General features: G+C 43.4%; 1 protein-coding gene and 1 long non-coding RNA gene across 3 annotated transcripts; one reads left to right on the plus strand and one right to left on the minus strand.

Annotated features, from left to right (window-relative positions):
• Positions 1-942: 942 nt before the first annotated feature.
• Positions 943-20388, plus strand: DCT (dopachrome tautomerase). Its single transcript, XM_066986882.1, has 8 exons — positions 943-2015; positions 7650-7949; positions 10761-10861; positions 11900-12066; positions 14505-14684; positions 14779-14914; positions 16644-16845; positions 18257-20388. Exons 1-8 carry the CDS (start codon positions 1478-1480, stop codon positions 18436-18438), a joined length of 1806 nt encoding a protein of 601 aa, XP_066842983.1. The 5' UTR covers positions 943-1477; the 3' UTR covers positions 18439-20388.
• Positions 7335-16484, minus strand: LOC125183831 (uncharacterized). Of its 2 annotated transcripts, XR_007166483.2 has the most exons (4): positions 16282-16484; positions 9519-9996; positions 8709-9029; positions 7335-7565 (listed from the first exon to the last, which is right to left on the minus strand). It is a non-coding gene; the product is annotated as an uncharacterized lncRNA (long non-coding RNA). The 2 variants fall into 2 exon arrangements; XR_007166482.2 differs by lacking the exon at positions 7335-7565 and having other exon boundaries at positions 7964-9029; positions 16282-16473.
• Positions 20389-23150: the final 2762 nt, after the last annotated feature.

Here is a 23150-nt window from a genome sequence, read left to right on the forward strand (position 1 = left end):
CTCCAAGGACTGATCTTCCCACACCAGAGAGGTGTTTTCAGGTGCTGAGTAGTCTGGGGAGGTGCATAGTTCAGCGTGTTTTTGAGTTAGTGCCTCCATTTATAATTCCTGAGCTTCTTCAACACATTTCTCCAACAACTAGTCTTACTTTCTGCCTTATTTTTGCATGCAAGGACAGCAGGAGGCAAAAGTCAGTTCCAGGTAAATTGAATCCTAAGGGAGATGAGTTGAAACCATTCCATATCGCGTGGTATTGCTATTTGGCTTTGTGCTTTCATAGATGGAGTAGTGTCATATTTTAGTTTGTCTGGCACCTAATAAATTTTTGATATAAAAACTGAAAAGTGCTGATGATAGTGTCTGCAGCGTGGAGGAGCGACTTAGCTGCACAAAGGCAGTAAGTGTGCTGCGTGGGTAATAGGCTGCTTGTGCCAGAATGGTCTGCTTGAACATCCATGGAAGTATTGAATAGTAGAGACACAGTCATGGCTGCAAACACAGCTGTTTTCATTATACATACTTAGGAAGATGGCTAATCAATAGAGGTGCGTGGGGGGGTTATAGAGAAAGCTTTCAGTGAAGCAGTGGGAGATGCAAGTTTTTATTCAGCACGATGGAGCTGAACTAATAGATATTGTTTCAGACTCCTCTCATGACTTATCACTACTTTGTTTTGATTTATTCATTTTCTTCCTGTAGCACAGGAGTTGCATCGTGGGCGAGAACTGCTGCTTGCTAGCTAGCAGCTTTTTAAAGCCATTTTTGTCTATGTTCTGAACAAAACCACTTGTCTGCATGTCTCGTACGTGTATTGATCTTACAGGCTGTCTCCTGCCAGGTGGATAATAAATGCTCAGCTGTGACCGTTCTGAAAGTCTAGCAGCCAGACCAGCCCCATAACAATCTCTGGTGTAATGACGGAGAAAGGATTAGAGAACAGACAAGTACCACTCACGCTTTAAAAACAAATAGTTTATTTTAAATGCAAAAAGGCTACTAAGAAATGAATCCTTCTCCACTTGCCACTAAAATATTTACGGTGCAAGCACTGGAATTCTGTAGTCAGCAGATGGAGTCTCCATCCCAGGCTGTTACTACCAGTTTTATTAATTTTTGTTAATGATGTACCTATATTCTCTGTACTTCCAGTTCATTTTCTACAGATACTGCTTTCATGGAAAGTGTTATCTAGCAGTGAATGAACTAAAAAAATAAGGTTTTTCCCCTTCTTTTTATTATCTGTTTACAGGGTTGTGATTAAAAGAATAAATCTGTTTCTCCAGCCACCTCAGCTAAAACAAGACCATCAATTTCTCAAAGTGCATGAAAGACCGACAAGTCCTGGAGAAATAAATCCGAGGCATTCACCCTCTTGACAAGCCGCCAGAGCCCTCAGGACTTGCTCTCACGCTGGCGTCTTTTCTGCCCTTGATGTCATGTGCAAAACACGAGGATTTGTGCCGTGCTAATCCCTCTAATGAGGGCTTCTCCCAACCTCGATATAAGCCCCGCTCAAAGCCGTGGCTGTTGGGCAGGCACTGCAGAGCCAAAGCTCCTGTCTTTTGAACCACATTCAAGGCAATTAGAGACCAGGATTAAACAAACACCCGACACCAGCATCCTCAGCAGTGAGAGGGATTATCCCAGGCCAGGTTGTCCCACAGGGGAGAGCTCTGTGCTCCGCTCACTCGGGTCCAGGCTGCACCCAGCAGCAATGGGTGCCCTGAGGTGGCTTTTTTGGGCTGGGCTGAGCTGCCTGAGCTGCTGTTGTCCCCGCGGGGCGGAGGCACAGTTCCCCCGTGTCTGCATGACGGTGGAGGCCATTCGGTCGAAGCGCTGTTGCCCGGCCTTGGGGCCGGAGCCAGGCAACGTGTGTGGGTCCCTGCAGGGCAGAGGACGCTGCCAGGGGGTGCAGGTGGACACTCAGCCCTGGAGTGGCCCCTACACTCTTCGAAATGTGGATGACCGGGAATGGTGGCCCCTCAAGTTCTTCAACCAGAGCTGTTGGTGCACAGGTGAGTGCGGCCGTGAGGTGAGGGAATGGGAATGAACGTGTCTGCTAGCTGTCTTGTGAAGGCCAGAAACATCCCAGATGGCATGAGGCATCAAGAAGCAGGCAAAGGGACTAGTACCCAAGACATAGGAGGAGTGGCTGAGGGAAATGGGGTGGTTTAGTCTGCAGAAAACGAGGCTGAGGGGAGACCTCATTGCTCTCTACAGCTACCTGAAAGAAGGCTGCAGCGAGGAGGGTATCGGTCTCTTTTCTCAGGTGACAAATGGTAGGATGTGATGCAATGGCCTCAGGTTGCACCAGGGGAGGTTTGGCTTGGATATGGGGAAGAATTTCTTCACAGAGAAGGCGGACTGTTCAAGCATTGGAACAGGCTGCCCAGGGACGTGGTGGATTCCCTGTCCCTGGAGGTATTTAAAAGACGTGTGGATGTGGCACTAAGGGACATGGGTCGGTGGTGGACTTGGTAGTGTTAGGTTGATGGTTGGACTTGACGATCTTGAAGGTCTTTTCTAACCTAAATGATTCTATGATTCTTAGAAGGCTTTCAGTATTATCACCTTCCTAAAAATACTGTCATGTTTATGGCCAAGCCCTGATAGACCTGTACAGGGGTTTCAGCGCAAGAGCATTTTCTCTTGTAAAAAAAACCCACATTTTCTCTCATGCAGTCTTTTGGGCTTTCCTCTCTGTCCCTAGAGTCATTCCTGTAGTTCCTCATCACCGTTTTTCCACAGAGTTTTGGACATTTCACTGTGTAACTGCACTATATGACTGCCAAAGAGGCCACCCTGTCTTTTTCCTCTCTATATCCATCCTCTTGATCCCACCTGTGACTTTGTGCGGGCCTTTGACTTCATGTGCTGGGAAGCAAAATGAATCAGGGAGCTGATGCGCTTGAAAGCTAACCCAGCCCAAATGATCAGGTTTTGCTGAGACCAGTTCCCCAGTACAGGGGGAGGAATAGGAAGGAGAGGTCTGGACTCTCCTGGTCCACCAGGAGAGGAATAGGAAGGTGGGGTCTGGGCAGAGTAAGGAGGCAGGCCCGCTTTTCAAGAGCGGCCCTTGTTTAAGGGGGTTAAAATGAGCAGGAGCCCAACCTCAGCCCTGGCTCTTTGCAGGGCTGGCAGGGCGTGGTGTCAGGAGTCGTAGAATCACAGAATCATTAAGGTTGGAAGAGACCTCCAAGATGATCTGGTCCAGTTGTGTCCCTACCACCAGTATTACCCCCACGCAAAAAAGCGTGTCTCCAGAACTGGTGGCACCCTCTAGACAGATTTCAAATGCAGCCTTGGATTTCTTGTTGGAAATATAAAGTTGTTTGAAGTGTCCAACATGTTAAGAACAGCCTACTTTCCTTCAATCTGATTCTTACAAATAGCTGACCTATTTTGTCTAAAATGTACCTTGGCCCTTGCTATCAGAAAAGCCCAAATCAATCTGAGAAAGACACATAGCAGAAGATTTCAGTCCATGAGGTTAAGTTTTGCAATGCTGTTATGAACTGAAAGCAGAGAGGTGGTGGCAGATGGCTTAAATGGATAGATGGTGTTATTGAGGCTTGTCTGAAACAATAGCAACAGACATTAGGCTATAAATCAAATTTTATCTCTTGCTTTGACTAGATTTCAAATGCTTGTGTGGGAGTACTTTTCCAGACATTTTACAAAAAAAAACTGATATATATATTTTTTCTTTATTTTTTTTTCTTTTTTCTTTTTCCATTTTAAAGGTTCTTACATACCTCCAAAACTAAAGTCAGGCATCGCATTTAGGCACAGACCCTGAGTCAGAAGAGCACCAAAGCATGTGGGCATATAATAATATTTATGCGGTCTGCATAGTTAGGGCATTAAAACCTGTGAGTAAAGTGGGGAGCAGTGTGGGCAGAGATTAATTAGTTTGTCCAAATAAAGGTAAATACCATCATTTGATATCTGCTCGTCTGCGTCCTAGGTTACACAGCTGTAATGTCGGGTCATCTCTCGCTGCCTTCCTTCTGCTGAGCTGTCCGCCCTCCTCAGCTCTTTAAATCTTTGTTTCTCCCTTTCTGCTTCTACTCTCTCTCTCTCTCTCTCTCCCTCTCTCTCATATTTTCCTTGTTATATTCTTCTTTCTCCTTGCAGTCTTTGTTCTCTGAACATACCAGTGACAAAACATTAGGGTGGCAGCCTTAAAGATGATTTTAAGAAAGGTTTCCTGGGCTTGCTTCTGCAGTGGTCGGCTTGATGCTTCATGCAAAGGCATTTCTAGGATAATGCTAAAAGTTAGTGACGGCATGAGATTTGAATTAGATTTGATGTATTTACATTGGTTGTGATTGTGAGTCTGTGTCTATTGGTGTGTGTATATATATATATATAAACATATATATATATATCTGTATAAAACTGTTTTGCACTGGTTGCCTGTCTGCACACCAGAGTTTTAAATGGTGTGATGTGTGTTTTTCATTAGGCATCTACGGTTATGGTACCTATCACAGTAAATTAAATACCCTCATTCAAAGGGACGTGGAACAGTGCACATCTGTACTATTAAAGCATCTTATTGAATGAACTTTGTGTACAGACCACCTGTCTGAAATGGTTCCTGGACAGTCCGTGCCAAGGCTCTGTCTAAAGTTTTAACGATATAAAAAACTGTGTTCCAGTGCTATCTTGTCAGTATTTAATTTATTGTTCATATGTAGCATAAGCAATAGCTATGGAAACTGCAACTTCCATGTAGCTTTTTACATTTGCTTAGATAGCACCATTGAAATGTGCCACATAGCTTGTGGCAGTATGGTAGGAAGCCTGGAGGAGCTGGGAGGAAGTGGAGCCTGTATTTTCCATATGGGGATGCTAGATTTCTTGCAATAAGTGCTCCATTTGAATTTTGCTAGAAACTTGATAAAGATAAAGGAATATTTGGCCATAAGCTGTAGCTGTTCATTGAGGACAAAAGTCTGAAAGTCATCTCCACCTAGGTCTGGGTGCTGAACATTTCTGAAAAAATGAAAATCCCAAACACAAACCAACATTGGTTATTGGTTAGTTAATGTGGGGCCAGATTATTTTCATAGTTTTTCATTCATTTAATTTTTCTGTGTGAAAAGAAACAAACAGATAAAGCATTTCCTTTTGATATTTAGGGTTTAACAGACAATAATGTCTTTCCTTAAGCAGAGACAAATGCAGCAGAATAAGATTAGTAAAACAGAAAGATCCAGCTTTACTTCCATTTTTTTTACAAAAAGCCATAATCAAGAAGACAATTGTAAGGCTGTTGTCAGGATGCTGCTCACTGTATGTTTTATGCAACGTGTTGTTAGCAACAAAAATATCTCTAGAAAAAAAGCTGTGGTTATGGCTTGAATGTAGCCGGGAGGTAACAAAGAATGTTTAGTTCCTGTCTAATTTCAGTTTTGAATCCATTATGTGCATTCTGCAATTCATTTCAGTGAACCTAATATTAATTCTTAAACTGAAATGGCCTAGTGACAGTTCCTGACAGAGTGCTGTAGTATGTGAAAGGGAATTTGGTCATTTGTATGTGTTGTACTTATCGCATACAAGCTGTATGTGTTGAATTAGGCAAAATGTTGGATGCACTGATTTAATAGACCCTGAAAATGGACACTTCTGGCTAATTAAAAAAAGAAGAAAAAAGAAAAAAGAAGTATTGCAGTTGGATAGTTAATTTTGGTTTAGAAGAATATTGATTTAGAAGACATAGACTGAATGCTATTTAGAGTTCTAAAGGATAATGTTGTAGTAATGGGATACAGATTTGTTGCAACACCTAAAAAAAAAAAAAAAAAAAAAAAAACCACTACAGAAGATTATTGTGAAAAGACCACCGCAGTCAGTCATGTGGTTGCTAGTACAGATCATGATGTTGGTCAGACAATGGCGTAGTTTGAGTTCACTGAGAAGCTAAAAATAATTATTGTTAATATTTTTTTTCTGCCACTTACTGAGATTGGCATATAGATGTGTACTGAAGTTTTAGTGCATCTTTTATAGAATTGTTTAAAGAAAACATGGGGAAGGAAGGTAAGCCATACACTTAGAAACTCTCCTCATGGTATGCCATCAGGCTTCGCACAATCCAAAACCTGGTTGAAGTCTTCACTCTTGCGGTCCTTAAGCTGGTCCTAAGCTTCATGATAACTTATTGATCTCATTGCCTCTGAAGTAGCCACAAACTCTCTGAACCTGTTGTTAAGCATCCTCACAACCTCTTAATGTCTGTCACATATGTTTACAGCTCAGCATCCCTCACCCTAGAGCTAGCCATTAGCTACACAGCCTGACGGGTAACAGGCCTGGGTAACAGCAGGCCCTAAGCTACAGAGCCCCCCTCGTAACCTTGGGGGTCTTTGAAATTCATAATAAGCCCTATAGTCCCTGACAATCTGGAATCTTTAGTGTTAACTGTTGTTTTGCTCACAGACTCATGACTACGGCCTAGGGGTATCTGCTAGTCCAGGAGCTCTTCACAAGCCACTTCCCCATTTCTGTATTAACCCCAAGCTCATCCTGGGTCTGGCAGCACAGATGTGTGGGGAGCAGTGAGGTTTTATGGCATCTCGAAAGAGGGTTACTATGGTCTTTGTGGAGTGTTTTTGTGTGCGGGGGGGTCTCAAAGAGTCTCAGTGCATGTTCTGGAGAACAGAGGGGAGATCCCAGAGGAGCCCTGCTTGACTCTCCATGCCCTCCTTCCCCCAGGCAGCAATGCCCATTGTCCCACACCTCTCCTTTGCAAACTTCACAGACCTGTGCTGACGGAGTGGTCATGCCCCTCTCCCCCAGCAAAGGTCTGGGAGCTGCAGCAGGGCCTTTCTGCTGCTTCTGGCGCCCTGCCACAGCAGGCAGGAGGCCATGGTGTCTGTGCTGTGCTTAAAGCCAGCTCTGTGCCCCCGGGCTCTTCCGCCACCTCAGGGGATCTGAGTTAATAGCCTGGAGTGGACCCGATTACTTGCCTAAGGAATGGTGCCAGAGAGGAACGACAGTGTTGCACTACTTCTCAGGCTCTAATTTCAGCACTATTTAATAACGCTTAAAGTGTGACCGGCAGTACCTCTGGTGCTTGTCCTGGGCTGTGCTGGTTGCCAGATACACTGTGAATGGACATTGGTGTCCCCTGGGCTTTGTCCTTAAAAGAACTGTTTATTTTTATATATTTATTTATTTATTTTTCCCATTTGTTTTGTTTTGTTTGAGGATCTTTCTCTGTGTTTAAATATCCGTGTGAGCTGACTGTTTTTTGGGTTTCATCCTGGAAGCCTGGGAGTACTTGAGGGCCAATCAAGCAAAGCATTTAATCACCTGCTTAACCTGAAGTGCTTAACTCTCTGTTCAGTGAGACTCCTCACATGCCTGAAGGCTTCATGGAGCTCTTAGCGCCTTGGGGCATCAAGCCCATTATCCAGTGCTTTGCCTTCCCAACCAGCTGAGTGTGATTCTTGGCCCTGCCGTGGCTCTGGGAAGTGAGCCATCCTTCTAGTTAACCAGTTGGCAGAGCTGCCAGTCTGCTCAGCTGCTGTCCCTTCCAGGAATTGAAATGTCTGGGGAAAAAGAAAGATGATTCATAATTCTTCTGCATTCCAATGTTTCGCATTTTCATGACTGCTCTCTCCCTCTTTATTCAGGAAACTTTGCTGGCTACAACTGTGGTGACTGCAAATTTGGCTGGACTGGCCCTGACTGCAATGTCAGGAAGCCGCCAGTTGTCAGGAAGAACATCCATTCCTTGACAGCAGAGGAGAGGGAGCAGTTCTTCGATGCTCTAGACCTTGCAAAGACTACCGTTCACCCAGACTATGTAATTGCAACTCAGCACCGGATGAGTCTGCTTGGTCCCACTGGAGAGGAACCACAAATTGCCAATTGTAGCATTTATAACTACTTTGTCTGGCTTCATTACTACTCAGTCAGAGACACACTACTAGGTGAGTGCTTTTCTTACCCAAGGGCTTTGCAGGTAAAGGAGAGGATAAAAAGTATCGCTGAACAAGGGTAAGTATGTTTAATACAGCTGGGATACTTTAGCAAGCAGTGAAGCCCAGTAAGAGGTCTGTGCAGTAAAATATTTGATGCTGAGGATCTGGTGGACATCTCTGTAGTTGAGGGCAGTTCAGACCTGCTTCTGACCTGCTGCTGCCCTGGTCCCTCAGGCATAAGAGTGCACACCAGCTGCACTTTGATGCCTCTTCTGTCTGACAGGCAGGCAGTTTACAGGCTCACATGTTACTCTCTTGGGTGAACCAAAGCATGGTCAGTCAGTGATCCCCTTCAAAAAGACATTCCCAGTCTAGAGAGTAAGCACCAGCAGTGGGAAAGAGGCTCTGCAGTGGTGAAGGCAGAGACCATCCAGACTTTGGGGACTGGAGTGCTACTGCTTTCTATGGCCTTCAGCAAGTCACTAAGGGTGGGATTTATCTGAACAACCACAGAGAGCTTTCAAAAACTAACCAGGTTAGATGTTTAGGCATCTATCTCCACACTTTTTCCCAAATCAGGATTCCTAGTCCTTGTGGCTCTTCTAGACTGAAGTATTTATGCCAGCCCCATTTCACAAAGCCCCGGTCCCACAGGAAGAGGCAGCAGTATGGCTTTTCTACCCAGCAGAGCTACATACAGGCTGTGGAATTTAGCATTCAAGTGTCTCCATCTGAGTGAGACAGCCCGTGAAATTTATCCACATTTACCTTCTTGCTAGAGGGTATCTTGTACCCCGCAGTTGGTTTTCTTGTTTCCCCTTCTGACACTGTCCCATTTTACAGGACTGAATGAAGCAGTCTCTGGCCTACCACGAGCAAAGGTCCTTCAGGCAATAGTATGGAAGTCATGTGGAAAAGGGAAGAAGCAACTTTCACTGCTGCTGCAAAGATAGATAAACCCACATGTGGGTTAAAGCTTGCTGAAGCAATAAGCAAATCCAAATGTGGTTTGAGGCCCCTAGGCTTTCAGTGTCTTATTTCTCATGTGTATGGTGTAGCTTCTCCCACCGAATTGCTCTTCTCCAAATGCTGTTTTAAAGACAAATATGGGAAAGGTTGTCAGACGATCGGATATCAAAATTAGGATGGGAGTATATCAGGTTGGTTACATCAAGGAAATGCAGGTAGGATTTGAAGCAGATTTTCTATGCGGTATTTTGCTGAAACATTTATTGCAAAATTGATGTGTCTGAAATAGTTCTTGTTAAAAATGAAACCATGAGTGATAACTAATCTGTCTTTGTAGAGATCCATAAATTTGAATTTCCATGTCTGTGATGCTTTGAGCAAGGAGACAAGCAGGTTAATTTTGAGTAGAAAATAGGGGACTAATTAGAAAATCTTTTCAGTCTTTCTGAACTGAGTACCCATCTAAAGACATTTCCATTGTGTGTTCTTTCTGAAGATTTTTTCAGCTTAAAAATGTATACTTTAAAAACCTGCTGGATTATCATATTCAGAAACATATGCTGTGTCAGACAGATGTCAATCAAAAACTCTTCTGAGAGAGTTGCTCACCTCCAATACTGTCACTCAGACACTGTGAAGCTTCCTGTATTCTGAGAAACATCAGGGTGGGAACCTGTGCTGTCAGATCAAACAACTGATGCCTGAGGACCTGTTCTTGTGGAAGCAGTTTTTTGGTCTGCCGCTTTTTTTTTTTTCTTTCTTTTTTTTTATGATTACAGTTATTTTAGCCTGTTGGACACTACAAAATTATGTAGTCCTGTAAGGAAATAAGATTAGGTTTATTTGTGAACCTCAGGAGAACCCCCCAAATTTACTGGATTTCTAGAATGAAGAAGTCTGAATTTCTTCTGAAATCTAGCATGAGACTTAATTCAAAAAATGCGACTAGCCTTTATGATCTGCTTGGAAAATAGTATTTATGTACAAGGCATGCATTAAGACATTACAGGCAGCTTTGTGATTTCTTTCACTGAGGGTTCAGCTGTGTTGCATCAAGTAGCATGTTTTTGCTAAGATAAGAATTTATCTGTAAAAAATTAAAAGGAGGTGCAATCAGTCAGCTAAACAAAGAAGGAACTGTTTTGTCATTACACTTTTGGAAAAAAATGTACCCCATTTTCACTGAGCATTGTTGAAATTGTGGGGTAGCTCTTTTGCTGAGGTTCTCAAGTACAGTAAGGGAAACAGTGGTCAGGACTGTAGCAAAAAGCTTAACACCACCAAATTTCCCTTCCCAGATTCCTGCTTCGCCTCCTTATGATTCACTGCAGAAACCACTTATTGCTTTAGCTGTTTCCCTCGCTAGCTTCTGCAGTGGGAACTAGCAGAAGCCCGAAGAGAAATAACAATCAGGATTTGAAGAAAAGTGGCAAAGGACATATTGAATTGCTGTTGGCAGGTTATGGGAACTGTTGAGGTTCTCTTGATAGGTACACTGTGTAAGTCCTGCTGCTGAACAAGAGAATGAGACAAAGTGGTACATGTTAGCAAGTAGCTAAGATTTTCAACAGTAAGACTGTTTCTTAAAAAGATCTGTAAAAATGTGAAGAAATTTGCACGATATCCAACTATTTGGGGAATGTGAAGTTTTGGGAAGCACTGAAGTCAGTATCCACAGAGGAGTTTCACTTGTCCCCTCTAAGTGTTGCAGCTTCTGATCTGTGTGCTCTTTGCAAACGTGCAGAGCAGCAGGTTTTTATTTAACTCAGCTACGGGCAACAGAAGAAGGTTGCTGTCTTTATTTCTGGCTTCATTTGGTGCTGAAGTGCTTATTTTATCTTCCCTTTGTAGGGCCAGGCCACCCCTTCACAGCTATTGATTTCTCCCATCAAGGACCTGCCTTTGTAACTTGGCATAGGTACCATTTGCTGTTGCTGGAGAGAGACCTGCAGGTTAGCTAAACAGCCTCTTCCTTTCCTCATACAGCTTCTCTCTTTTGCTGCACGTCTTTGTTGCTTCAGCCTAGGATAAGTTATTTCCTAGGACTGATTCTTACACAAACTCTAAAGAGTGTTTGCTCACTGATCCTTTTTATCTAAAGGGAAATTATTGTTTTTGATACAGTTCACAGTTTCTTACTGTGAACAATGATGTGAAGGTTATATTAGATATTTTTCTTTACAACAGAGAGCAGAAGATAAGAATTAGCACCATTCATTAATAAAATCAAAGAAACACTTACATGTTAATAATGTCTGCTGGAAAGCAGACACCAAGCAGGAAAGCAACACCAAACATTACCCTCTTTAAATATGCCATGTTATAGATTTTATATTTTCCTATATTTAGGTGTAGATATTTTAAAGAAATATACATTAATGTACCCGGCAGTCAGTTGTCCAAGCACTGACTCGTTTCCATTTGCAGTATTTCTACATTAGCAGTGTTGATGTATGTCAGCCTTGCAGATCTCTAATGAACATGGTTGGTGTCTAAATAATTGCAGGATCTTTCTTGCATGAAATTGTATCTAACAAGCAAATACAAGCAAATACACTGTATTCCTCTATTAGTACAAATTCAGATTCTTCCCCAGGGCTAGCCTTGCTCTAATAAAAGCAAACCACACACACAATTTTACCCATTACCCACTTGCATCACTCAGAAAGCCTCTTAGTTGTTTAAGGCTCTATTAATCTCTGCTTCTGCTCTCCTGCTCAGTCTCTGAGTTGGTACTAGAGCTAACATGGCCAAAAAAAAGGGCAATCTAACAGTAGATTAACCAGTCATAATGTCTTTGCTAGGACTCACTCAATGCCCCAATCTTTTGAAAGCAGTTGGAGCAGCACTATGAAGCATGGGTAGTTGCCTTCAAGTGCAAAGCAGAATACAGGGTGCTCGGTGACATGACTCACAGGAATCACTTTCTTTCTCTTTCTTTTGAAGGTGATTCTTCACTAACTTTTTTATTGTGTTTCTGTCCATTGCAGCGACTGATGGGCAATGACTCCTTCGCACTGCCCTACTGGGACTTTGCCACGGGTAGAAATGTGTGTGATGTGTGCACGGACCAGCTCTTTGGAGCATCGAGGCCAGATGACCTGGGGCTAATCAGCCTGAATTCCAGATTCTCCCGGTGGCAAATAGTTTGTAACAGGTACTGGAATACCTAAGGCAAGCCTGTGTACTGATCAAGTCTTGTTTCGGCATTATAGAAACTAAGAGGTGGGCTGAAAAATCTGTTTCCTTGCATTGGGTGAGATCTTTACTCTGATATATTTAGAGTGGCTTTGGGACTATGGAAACTATAGGACTCCTGGAAATTTAGGGACGCCTCAAAACTTTGCTAAAGCACATGGAAAACAGAGGTGATTAGTGACAGCCACCATGGCTTGACTAAAGGCAAATTGTGCCTGACAAATTTGTTGGCCTTCTGCGATGGGATTACAGCAGAAGGAAAGAGCAACTAACATCATCTACCTGGGCTTGTGCAAAGCATTTGACACTGTCCTGTCTAAAATAGAGAGACTTGGATTTGATGTATGGAACACTCAGTAGGTTAGGAATTGTCTGGATGGTTGCATTCAAAAAGTTGCAGTCAATGGCTCGATGTCCAGGTGGAGACCAGTGATGAGTGGTGTTCCTCAGGGGTCTGTACTGGGACTGGTACTATTGAACATCTTTTTTTGGCAATGTGGTCTGTATTGGGAACCACTTGAGCTTGGGTAATCCCAAACATGAATGCAGGCTGGATGACGAGTGGATAGAGAGCAGCCCTGCAGAGAAGGACTTGGGGATGTTGGTTAATGAAAAACGGAATATGAGCCGGCAATGTGCACTTCCAGCCCAGAGAGCCGATGATATCCTGGGCTGTATCAAAAGAAACAGGGTCAGTAGGTCAAAGGAGGTGATTCTCTCCCTCTACTCTGCTCTTATGAGGCCCTACCTGGAGTGCTGCATTCAGCTCTGGGGCGCCAACACAAGAAGGACATGGAATTATTAGAACAAGTCCGGAGGAGGGCCACAAGGATGCTCAGAGGGCTGGAGCACCTCTCCTGTGAAGACAGGTTGAGGGAGTTGGGGTTGTTCAGCCTGGAGAAGAGAAGACTCCAGGGAGACCTTATGGTGGCCTTCCATTACCAAAAGAGGGCCTACAGGAAAGCTGGGGAGGGACTCTGTGTCAGGGAGTGTAGTGATAGGACAAGTGTAACAGTTTTAAACTAAAAAAAGGTAGGTTTAGATTAGCTATAAGGAAGAAATTCTTCACTATGAGGGTAGTGAGGCACTGGCACAGGCTGCCCAGAGAAGCTGTGGATGCCCCATCCCTGGAGGTGTTCAAGGCCAGGCTGGATGGGGCTTTGGGCAACCTGGTTTGGTGGGAGGTGTCCCTGCCCATGGCACGGGATTGGAATGCGGTAATTTTTAAGGTCCCTTCCAACCTAAGCCATTCTGTGATTTTCATTCTATGACTGACCTTGAAGTGGCCGAGACTTCACACAGGAAAGAACATAAAGATAACGACATTCTTGCTGCCAGCTGTTAGTAGGCATATATTGATTTGCTTAAGTGCAGGGCTTTGATGATGTATTCATGTCCAGGACTGGGGCACTATGGCATAGGATGCTGCCAGTTATAATGCTCGTATGAGCTCCGGTCAGATCTGGGGCAGCGTGCAGCCAGCCAGATGAAGGTACTGGGAGCTCAAGGCTTTTCAGGAAAGTCTCTTTCTCTGGGTACCTAAAGTGCTACTTGAAATTCTAGCTTTAAAGGCACTATTTGACTTTAACCCTGGTCCCTGCCTTTTCTCTAAGATAAATGGTTTTTTTTTCTTTTTTCTTTTTTTTTCTTGAAAACTGGAATGACTAAAATTTGCCTTGCCAAAGTTAAAGAGAGGAGGAGTTTATGAAAATTCCATTTCATTTTGTGTTAAATAACACAGATTTTTTTTTTTCCGAGTGTTACATTTTTTCTCCTCCTCTGTCCCTCTTTCTGTCCCTGATACTAGAGACTTTTCCCTCACTAACTAGTAGGCAGCCCCTGCAACAGCAGTCTATCCTCCAGACCCTGAAAAAGAGGATGCAATGCATTGCAGTTGCTTTTCTTCTAAAAGGGGTGAAGGGTGGAATCTTAAAATCTGTTTTCTGTCATACATTAATTTTCTCTACCACACCCCACAGTGGGACTTTCCTGCATTTTTCCTTTTTATTAAGGGTTAAAAAATTGTCCTTGTTCAGGACTAGCTGTTCAGCAATCACTTCAGCTTCACCATGGGAGGAGAAATGGGCCACCCCATAGGTTGTCTGTCCCTAAGCCCTGCTCTCTTAAACCTGCAGCTGGGGCCCCAGAATCACAGCACCACAGAATAGTTGAGGTTGGCAGGAGCCTGTGGAGCTCATCTGGTCCAACCCCTGCTCCAGCAGGGTCACCCATAAAAGGTTGCCCAGGACCTTGTCGAGGTGGCTTTTGAAGATCTCCAAGGATACCTCACAACCTGACTGGTCAACCTGTTTGTCTTTTATGCTACATGAAAAAAAGCTGACAAGCCTGGCTTCATCCCTTTTTCCTAACCGGTGCCTCTTTCTATTTCACGCTCAGCTTGGATGATTACAACCGCCTGGTGACACTGTGCAACGGGAGTGATGAGGGGCCACTGCGGCGGAGGCCGCAGAGGGACTTGGGTGAGCAGCTGCCCACCGTGGAAGATGTCAGGAGGTGCCTTTCCCTGCAGGAGTTCGACAGCCCCCCATTTTTCCGCAATTCCAGTTTCAGCTTCAGGTTTGTCCTAGAGCCAGCTAGGTCACGGGTATTTTTCATTTGTGCGTTCATCAGCAAAATATGGTTACTTATTGCACCTTTCACCTGTCCATAGGAATGCACTGGAAGGCTTCAATAAACCAGAGGGAGCCCTGAACTCGCCGATGCTGAGCCTCCATAATTTGGCTCACTCTTTCCTGAATGGGACCAGTGTTCTCCCCCATGCAGCTGCCAACGATCCCATCTTTGTGGTATGGCTTTTTCCCCCAAGCCATAGTCAGTGGCTATGGCTCCAAGGCAGCTATCTCACCAGAGATTAGCAGAAGTGGAAGTAAAATGAATCCCATAAAACCGAGTCTTTTAAATATAAAAGGAGAACTCTGTTCTTGAACTCTGCCACACCTGTGTGATGGTCAAATAAAGATGGAAGAAATCTCAGGGTGATTTGTGAAACATATAATAAGTTTCTGGGGAGAAGAGCTGCTATTCCAAGTCACATTGCCCTGAATTCTTTCATTAGGTGGTATCTAAATTTAACGTCTTTTACCAGAAATCTTACAGCAACAAGAAAAACCTGAAAATTGGGTTAATTATTTTAGAGCAGTAGACTGAGTTTGTTTCTTTGTTTCAAACTTCACTATCTAACATGAAGCACATCTAATTTCAGGGTCTCTTGGGGAGTAAAACTAACGTGATTTCACTGCTGTGTTAGTACAGTACTGCAGTGCAGTGAGCAGCATGAATAGCTATGTGCAAATAAAAAGCCAGCAGCTGACTGCTACACGTCTTCCTTATCTAATAAATTCATGTCAATTTCTTTTCCTCTTTGTTAGATTAAACAACGGTGATTATATAGAGAAATTCTAATACAATTCATTTCTTTCTTACCTTTATTTTAAGTTTGCAGTCTTTTGTTGGAGAAATTATCCGAAATACTTATGTAGTGGTTCTGTAGTTTATTTCCTTCATAATTCTTGAATTCCTACATGAATTCCTACTTTTATAGTCAAATCTTTGTTTCACTATTATATGATTTTATATGAAGGATTATTTTCAATAAGATAGTTTCTAATTTTCTTTCAGGATAGCACATGAAAAATGTAAGTACACCAGAAATTAATTTGAAGAGCCCCAGCCAACTCTACTAGTTGTCTGAACTCAACTTGAAGACAACTGTCTGCATTAGTGTTTTATAGACTGATAAGCTCACTGGACAGGACTTGATCAATTTGTGGGTACCTGGAGATGTGGAGCTGGTGATATACTATAAAATGAGGATGAAGGAATCAAGTTTCCTGTTATTTCCTGTTCATGTTAAGATGAGAGAGAATAAAATAGGTTTGAGAGGTACGTTTACCTGAATAAACTTAGTTGGCCCTCATGTGAGAGATAGGACCTGCCTACTCACTGCCAGCTGATACCATACTGTCCAGAGGAAGAGCTCACTATACACTACAGCAACAAGAAAGTATATAGCAAAACGTCTCATGAAGAAGATTAATTTACTCCACTCTCCTAAATTTTTCTGGTTTCCTATTCTGTAAATCCCACCTGGATTAGATTACCCTCCTCTCTCTCATTTAAAAGCTACTGCCACTGTAGGTGAGAGTGTATTTACCCCCAGGCTGCTGCTGTCTCTCTGGTGGGGGAACGTGCGAGCTGGCGGGTCCTTCAGGAGCTGTGCCGGCTGGTCCCCAGCTCGGGAAGTGGCAGGCAGAATTTCAGCATCCCCAGGACTCTGAGTGACAACGTGAGCCCCATTGTGACCTCAGGTGACACAACTGTTGGGCTTGTGAAGGGGAGGCTGCAGCCTTAGGTCATATCTGCTAACTCTCAGGTCATGAGTGTCTCTGCACCTTCTACACTTCTGATCACTTGTGTGGTTTTCTCAAGACATGCTCTGAACTGGGGAACTGCTTTAAAACCTGGTGAGTTCAGAAAGACCTTAATAAACACGTGTGTCTATGCTTGAATTTGCAGGTTCTTCACTCCTTCACTGATGCCATCTTTGATGAGTGGATGAAGCGGTTTAACCCCCCTGACAATGCCTGGCCTGAGGAGCTGGCCCCTATCGGTCACAACAGACTGTACAATATGGTCCCTTTTTTCCCTCCTGTGACAAATGACCAACTCTTCCAAACTGCGGAGCAGCTTGGCTACACCTATGCCATTGACCTACCAGGTATGTCTCAGAGACCAAGATAGCTCAAGTTTTCATTGATACAGATATTTGGAAAATAATGCACTACTCACAGAAGTATGGGTGTATTCACCTGGTCCTTGGCAATCCCATGGTGTAGCTTAGGTAGTTTCAACTCACCAGATATGCTGTGGTAACTAGAAGAATGTATATTATTAGTTTGCTCCTGCTCTGCAGCAAAATCCATGAAATTGAATTGCTCTGGCACTGAGAGCAACGCTCCTTTGGTGCTAAGGAGGCTTTGATTTTGGCTCCTCTCCCCAGGACTGCTGATGCCTGTTACAATCCTTTAACCTGTCAGAGGTCAGGCACTCTGCCAGAGAGCTTGTATGGCTAATGCTGGTCACTAGAAAATACTTGTTTTGCACAGGGCCCTGAATTATACTGTCCCATGAAACCCATTAGAGATGCACTCTGATAATCTCTGGATATCCTGGAGAGATGTATCTGTGTGCTTTGTATTATAAAACCCTGATTTTAAAGATTTTCCTTGCCTTTAAGTGTGATATGCCTAAGGGTTTGCTCGTTTGAAATTACCTTTGACACAAATCAGATAAAGACAACCTCTTCACCTCCCTCCCGCTCAAACCTAAGTATTTATGCACAAAATCCAAAATTTGAAACACAAGCTGCAAATATTTATAGAAGGCAAAAGTGTAAGAACAGCTGCTTTACCAAAGATTAAATCTGAGCTGTTTCGTTCTCCATCTTGCTATTCCCTTAAGAAGCAGTAGGTGTTTATCTGACCTATGTGGCCAGAAATTTCTTCTAAGTATTTACCGTGTATCTGTGGTTTTAATTTGTGGAAACTGTTTAAAGGTCTACAGACTGCAACAGATTGAAACCCTTGTCCTTAAGCTGCATTCAAGCAGGGAAATCCTGTCTTGTGGAGACATGCTAGCTGCCTTGGTAGTGCTTTTCTCAGGGGTGTCCCCAGAATTTCCCTGAAAAAGGGGAAACTTCCCTTTTATGGAGTTTCAGTTTTCCTCCCCCTGAACCACTGTCTGTTCTCCTGCTTTGGAAATGCTGCTGTCCCCTGGGCATGGCTTACCCAGAGAGGAACAAAGGCATCTTGTGATTCTGCTGCTTCTCCACTCCCACATAAATAAATTACTAGCTCACTGTGATGTCTTCCAACTGTGCATCTTTCCCATTCTCTACACTTTTATTTGTTTGAAAGGTTGGAGCTAAAATTCAGCTATAGACTTCTCTGGCAGGAAACGTCTCTAGCTCTGGTTTTGTGTTGGTTACACAGTGCATCCCCTGTGGACACTGGGTCTCTTATCCACACAGCTAATGATAATGACCAGGCTGTGGGATATTTCCTTTGTTTCAAGCAAATTGAGAAATTAAGTTTTGGGCTGTCCTCACTTCAGACTTTTCATATTTCCAGGTTCACCTGAAGAAACCCAAGCATGGGCTGTCAAGATTGGATCTACAGTTGGAGGAGCATTTATAGCTTTGGCCATGCTCATTCTGCTGCTTGTACTTTTCCAGCACCGAAGGCAGAGAAAGGGTTTTGAACCACTGATGAATGTGAGCTTCAGCCCCAAAAAGTACATGGAAGAGGCCTAGTGCCCTTGCTTCATTTCCTTGCTTATTCTTGTAGGAAATGACCTTGATTGATTTATACAGATCTTAGCTGAGTTTAGCTAACTTTATCACACACACCTTTGGCAGCTGACTACATTATTCTCCTTTAGTTTTCCAGTTATCTTGTGAGTTGTGATATACAAAGTCTCTGGGTGCATATGTGCAAGGCCCAAGACAGTCCAGAGTTTTCTCATTACCAGACATTATCTGTAGTGTGACATTCAGAACTCATCCTCTATAGATTTAGATCAAGACAGCTAAGAATCAAAATAGAAGAAAAACAACTTGAATAAGCAAGATATTTTTTTCATCCCAGTGTGTTTTTGATTTCATTTAGGAGCCCTGGGATGTGCTGAAAATTATTAACTCTACATATATATTTGAATAACATATTATTTTACAGTTGTCAATAAATACTCTGAATACTGTAGTCTTTTCTTGAGGTTCAAAATGTTTTATGCATTTTGGCAAAATGCTATGGGAACACCATGGTTAAAGTTTGCTCCAGAAGTATGATCATATTATTTTATACGATTCCATATATTATTTCTGATCAATATGATTTTAGCAGCACATAAGCCTCCAAACTCAAATTCTCCTAAAATTTGATTAAAAGTTTTACGCCTGTGTTCGGAACCTGTAACAGAAGTTGAAAATGGTGCTTGCCTTCTCTATTTTGGCTTTGCTGCGTTGTTTCATAAATCAGTGAATACTAAATACTTTCCAAAGTCTGGGACCCAGGACTCAAGTCAACAAGACTGTGAGAGCTTTCGATACCAAGGACTGCAGATAGGGAATTAGTTTTGGATACGGCACACCCTATACCTCTGTTTTAAATATTGCTTTATACATTTCCTATATATTTACTTATTTAAACAGGGGCTTGGATGACATTTCAGAGGCTGTCCTATGTTTTCTGCACAGGAAATGAAGTCCTGAACACATTGTGTCAGGCTTGGTGCACAATGTTGCATTAATTGAATGCTCTGATTTTGCATTTTGCGTAGAGTCTGCCATCTTGAGTCTTATAGAAAAACTGCTTTTTTTTTTTTTCCTTTTCTTTTGTAACCTTGAATAAAAATTCCAGTTAATAATGATTTCTATATTTCTCCAAGGCCTGCTCAATATTAGCCATGCAGTTTAGGAAGAAGATATCAGTAGGTCTTCACATAGCGTTAAATACATATAACTCACAAAACTTACTTTTAAAGTATTGACTTTTGGGGCAAATAAAAGTCATGGTTTGCTCACCATGTGCTCAGATAGCTCTTGTTGCATTAACTGATCTGCCGCCGGTTCTGCTGCTCCGCAGGGCCTCAGGGGGGTCCCAGTGTGCCTCAGCATCACTCTGCCAGTGTGTGGCATAGCAGGTCCCTTGGGCCCCTTGTTGAATACGCTGTCAATGACTGGGGGGCATGGTCTGGGGACTGTGAGGTGCCGCTGCTCTCATTAGTTATTAGACTTCTCTTTGGGAGAGAGCAAGGCATGCAGAGCTGACAGCGCCCGCGGCAGCAAACTGATGAGCAGCAGAGCCAATAAAGATGAAGAAATCTCCAAGTCCTGGACTTATGTCCCAGGTGGGATACAACTGTTTGCTTTGAAAGCATTTGCTTGGCATTACTTTAATAATTAGGACTTTAAAACCGTGGCCAGTTTTACAGTTGCCTCTAAAAATCTGGCTTAGGCAAGCTGTACCGAGAGCACAACGTGCCCTCTCGCGGCTTACTTGGAAATTACCTGGTGACACTAGGAAGTTTTTTTTTTTTTTTCTTTTCTCTTTTAAAAGTGCAGTCTTGATCTAGCAACAAGGAAAGTCGTGTCCTTGGTGAAAGGAAGAAGTGCAGGTAATCTTTACATTAAATATTTAAAAAGAAGGAAAGTTAAGAATAGGCACATACAAAAAGAATTGAGGAAATGCTGTAACAAGTTCGATTTAAAAGGTTGGTTTTACATTTTTTAATGTTTCATCTGTCCCAAGATACAGAAAGTACTTTTTTTTTTTTTTTTTTTTTAAATACAGATGTTAATAAATACCTGAAATCTGTTGTTGCACAAATTGTACTGAAGTTATTACTACCAGAATGGAAAGAAAAGAGATCCTTCTGTCCCATAACAGCAGATGAAGACTCTCATAGACTCCTCAGCTGAGGGAAACAATCCTGAAAACACACCACCTCCAGTATCCACAGAGCCCAGGACACCCTGGGATTTTGGCCCCACAAATCTGTGCAAAGCTCATGGGGTTGGGGTGCTGAGGTGGTTCTTGCTGCCCTGCCTTTGCACCACCAGCAGCTCTGGGGGCTCAGTGTGGACACCGAAATGGGGACAAGGAGGGCAGTGTCCTTCTGGACTGGGGTCACTGGTGCCCACAGCCCACCTCTTTTCCGTCTTACATCCATAACCAAGCAGTCACACAGCCCAGCGCAGCAAGGAAAGATGAAGGAGCAGTGCATCCACCTCTGTGGTCACTTTCTACTGGAGACACTTTGCTGACAGAGGGGAGGTGCACTCCTGGATGACTTCAAGCTGAGGTGGGTGTAGTCATCACTCCCCCCCTTGTCCCCCCCAAGTAATTCCTGCTGAATTGGTACTTACTTCTGACAAATGGCTCTGAATCACAAAGGAGTGTGTGTAGCTTGCAACTGCAAATGAGATATTTAAGCTCCAGAGAGGGAGAAGTGCTCAAATCCATCCCATTCTCACCCATTTTATTAGCTAGACCTATACAACTTTCAGCTCTGCATGTATGGCTTTTGAGTGGATTATCCTTCTGAGGAGTTTAATTCTCTCTAGTCAGTAGCTAATTGCTCTCAGTTGACTGTGCAGGATCTGCAGGCAGCTAATGCCTCTCTGAATCATCCAGTGGGTCAGGTGCTTAATTTTTTGACTCCATAGCAAGCTGGTGGTGGCCACATTATCTCTGTCAGTCATGGCCTGTGCTTATGTGCAAAAGATTATCATGAAAATTCTCTGAAGGAATTAGCAAGATCTTGTTTTCTGAATTAAATTAAATCTCATTGCTGGCTGTTTAGTTGAATGCTTGAAGAGGAGTCTGTTCTGATTCTGCCCCTGATTTAGGAAAGAAGCGATGTAAACCAGACACATCTCATGGCTATTGCTGTGAAACTGGAAGTTGCAACGCCTTTACTGACCTTCTGCTTCTATTAACTGCTTATTTTACACTACTTTGCTTTTGGGAGAGACGTTGTGTGTCTGTGCTTGTGAGGGGAAGCAAAGACGAAGAAGAGAAGATCCTGCTCTACTTCAGTGCTCCTGCAGCACAGATACAGCTCTGTGTCTGTAAGATATTCGTTATCCAGAGTTCTTTGCTAAAACTCGGCTCTTCGAGATGTGGGTGGCCAGAAGAAACAGTACCAGTGTTGTCCATCTTTATAGACTCCAGCCATCTCTTCTTATGGGGACCACCCACCTTTTCTCTGAAAGACCATGGGCATCAAAAGCTACCTCTACACTGCGTTTCAAGTCAAGTCACTGTATGAGAGATTGTAACGTATAGATCCAAAATCACACTCTGATACTAAGCAAAGGGACCTCCATGGAAGAAACACGAGAAGAAAATGTGACCTGCAGCCTACCACTTTATCAGACTCTAGGTGTGCACCCAGCTGCAGTGTCTGCAGGTCTGATTGACTTCTCCTGCCCTGATCTTTTTCACTGATCTTGTCTGTGCTTATGGCAACGTTACCACCACCCTGTGTTCCTCCCTCAAGGGGCCCCAGTGTCACTCTGAATGTACAAAGCTATTCAATAGAGAGGGAATAAGTGGTCAGGTATCTTCTAATGCAGATGGTCCCTTCCAGTTTGCCTCTTCTCATTTCTCTACCTTGTGTCTCTGGCCTGTTGACAAGCCCATGAACCCTGGAGCAACCTCAACAGGCAGGATGGAATGAAAACATGGGCTGAGACCAACCATTGCCCCTAGCAGCACTTCTGAGTGCCCAAATTAAGTAGACAGGCATTTTATCTCCATCTCAGATGAAGACTTTTCAACACTTATCTCTGCCCTCGGGCTAGATTAAAAAGCTCATTTTTCAGCGCTGTGGTTCTGGCTGTGGTGGGTCTCCTCCTGCAGTTCCTGATTTTCTGCGGTCATGTCACGGAGAGCCCAGCTGTCTGTTCGGGATGCAGTGACTTGCACGAGGTGCACTGGTGCCTGGCAGGGTGAGACAAGCTTACAGAACGCTCTTCCAACTCAGGAAACACAACCCCTTCTGCTCCCCAGTTGTACTATGTCTAGGAAAGTTCTGCTTGAAAGAGCCATCCACTGCAAATGACGCTAATGCTATGCTTCAGGAGCACCTTCTCTAGGTTGCAGTGTACTAACCCTTTGTCTCATGTGCTGAGATGATAAAAAATCTCAGATTTTTGAACATGACAGAGGCGGTGCGAGGGACGACTCCAGTTTTGGCTACCAGTCTCTGCAGGAAGATTACTTGCTATCTTATTAATTAGGGTTTGCTTTCAGGAGAGTATTATCAGGGTAGCTACCTTGTGTGCTCATTCTTTTCCCTGTGGAACTGCTTAAATGTTCGGTGATGTGGCTACAAAGTCCCCCCTTGTGCCTTCCTTCACTTGGTGATTTCATTGCTGTGTCCCAGGCTGCTTCCAGTTCTGTTTCCCTGCCACCTCTGAGTGTTCATCGAGTCCCTTAGCAAATCTTTTCATTTCTGCCT

The sequence above is a fragment of the Anser cygnoides genome, chromosome 1 (genome assembly GCF_040182565.1).
Source record: "Anser cygnoides isolate HZ-2024a breed goose chromosome 1, Taihu_goose_T2T_genome, whole genome shotgun sequence".
NCBI lineage: Eukaryota > Metazoa > Chordata > Aves > Anseriformes > Anatidae > Anser > Anser cygnoides.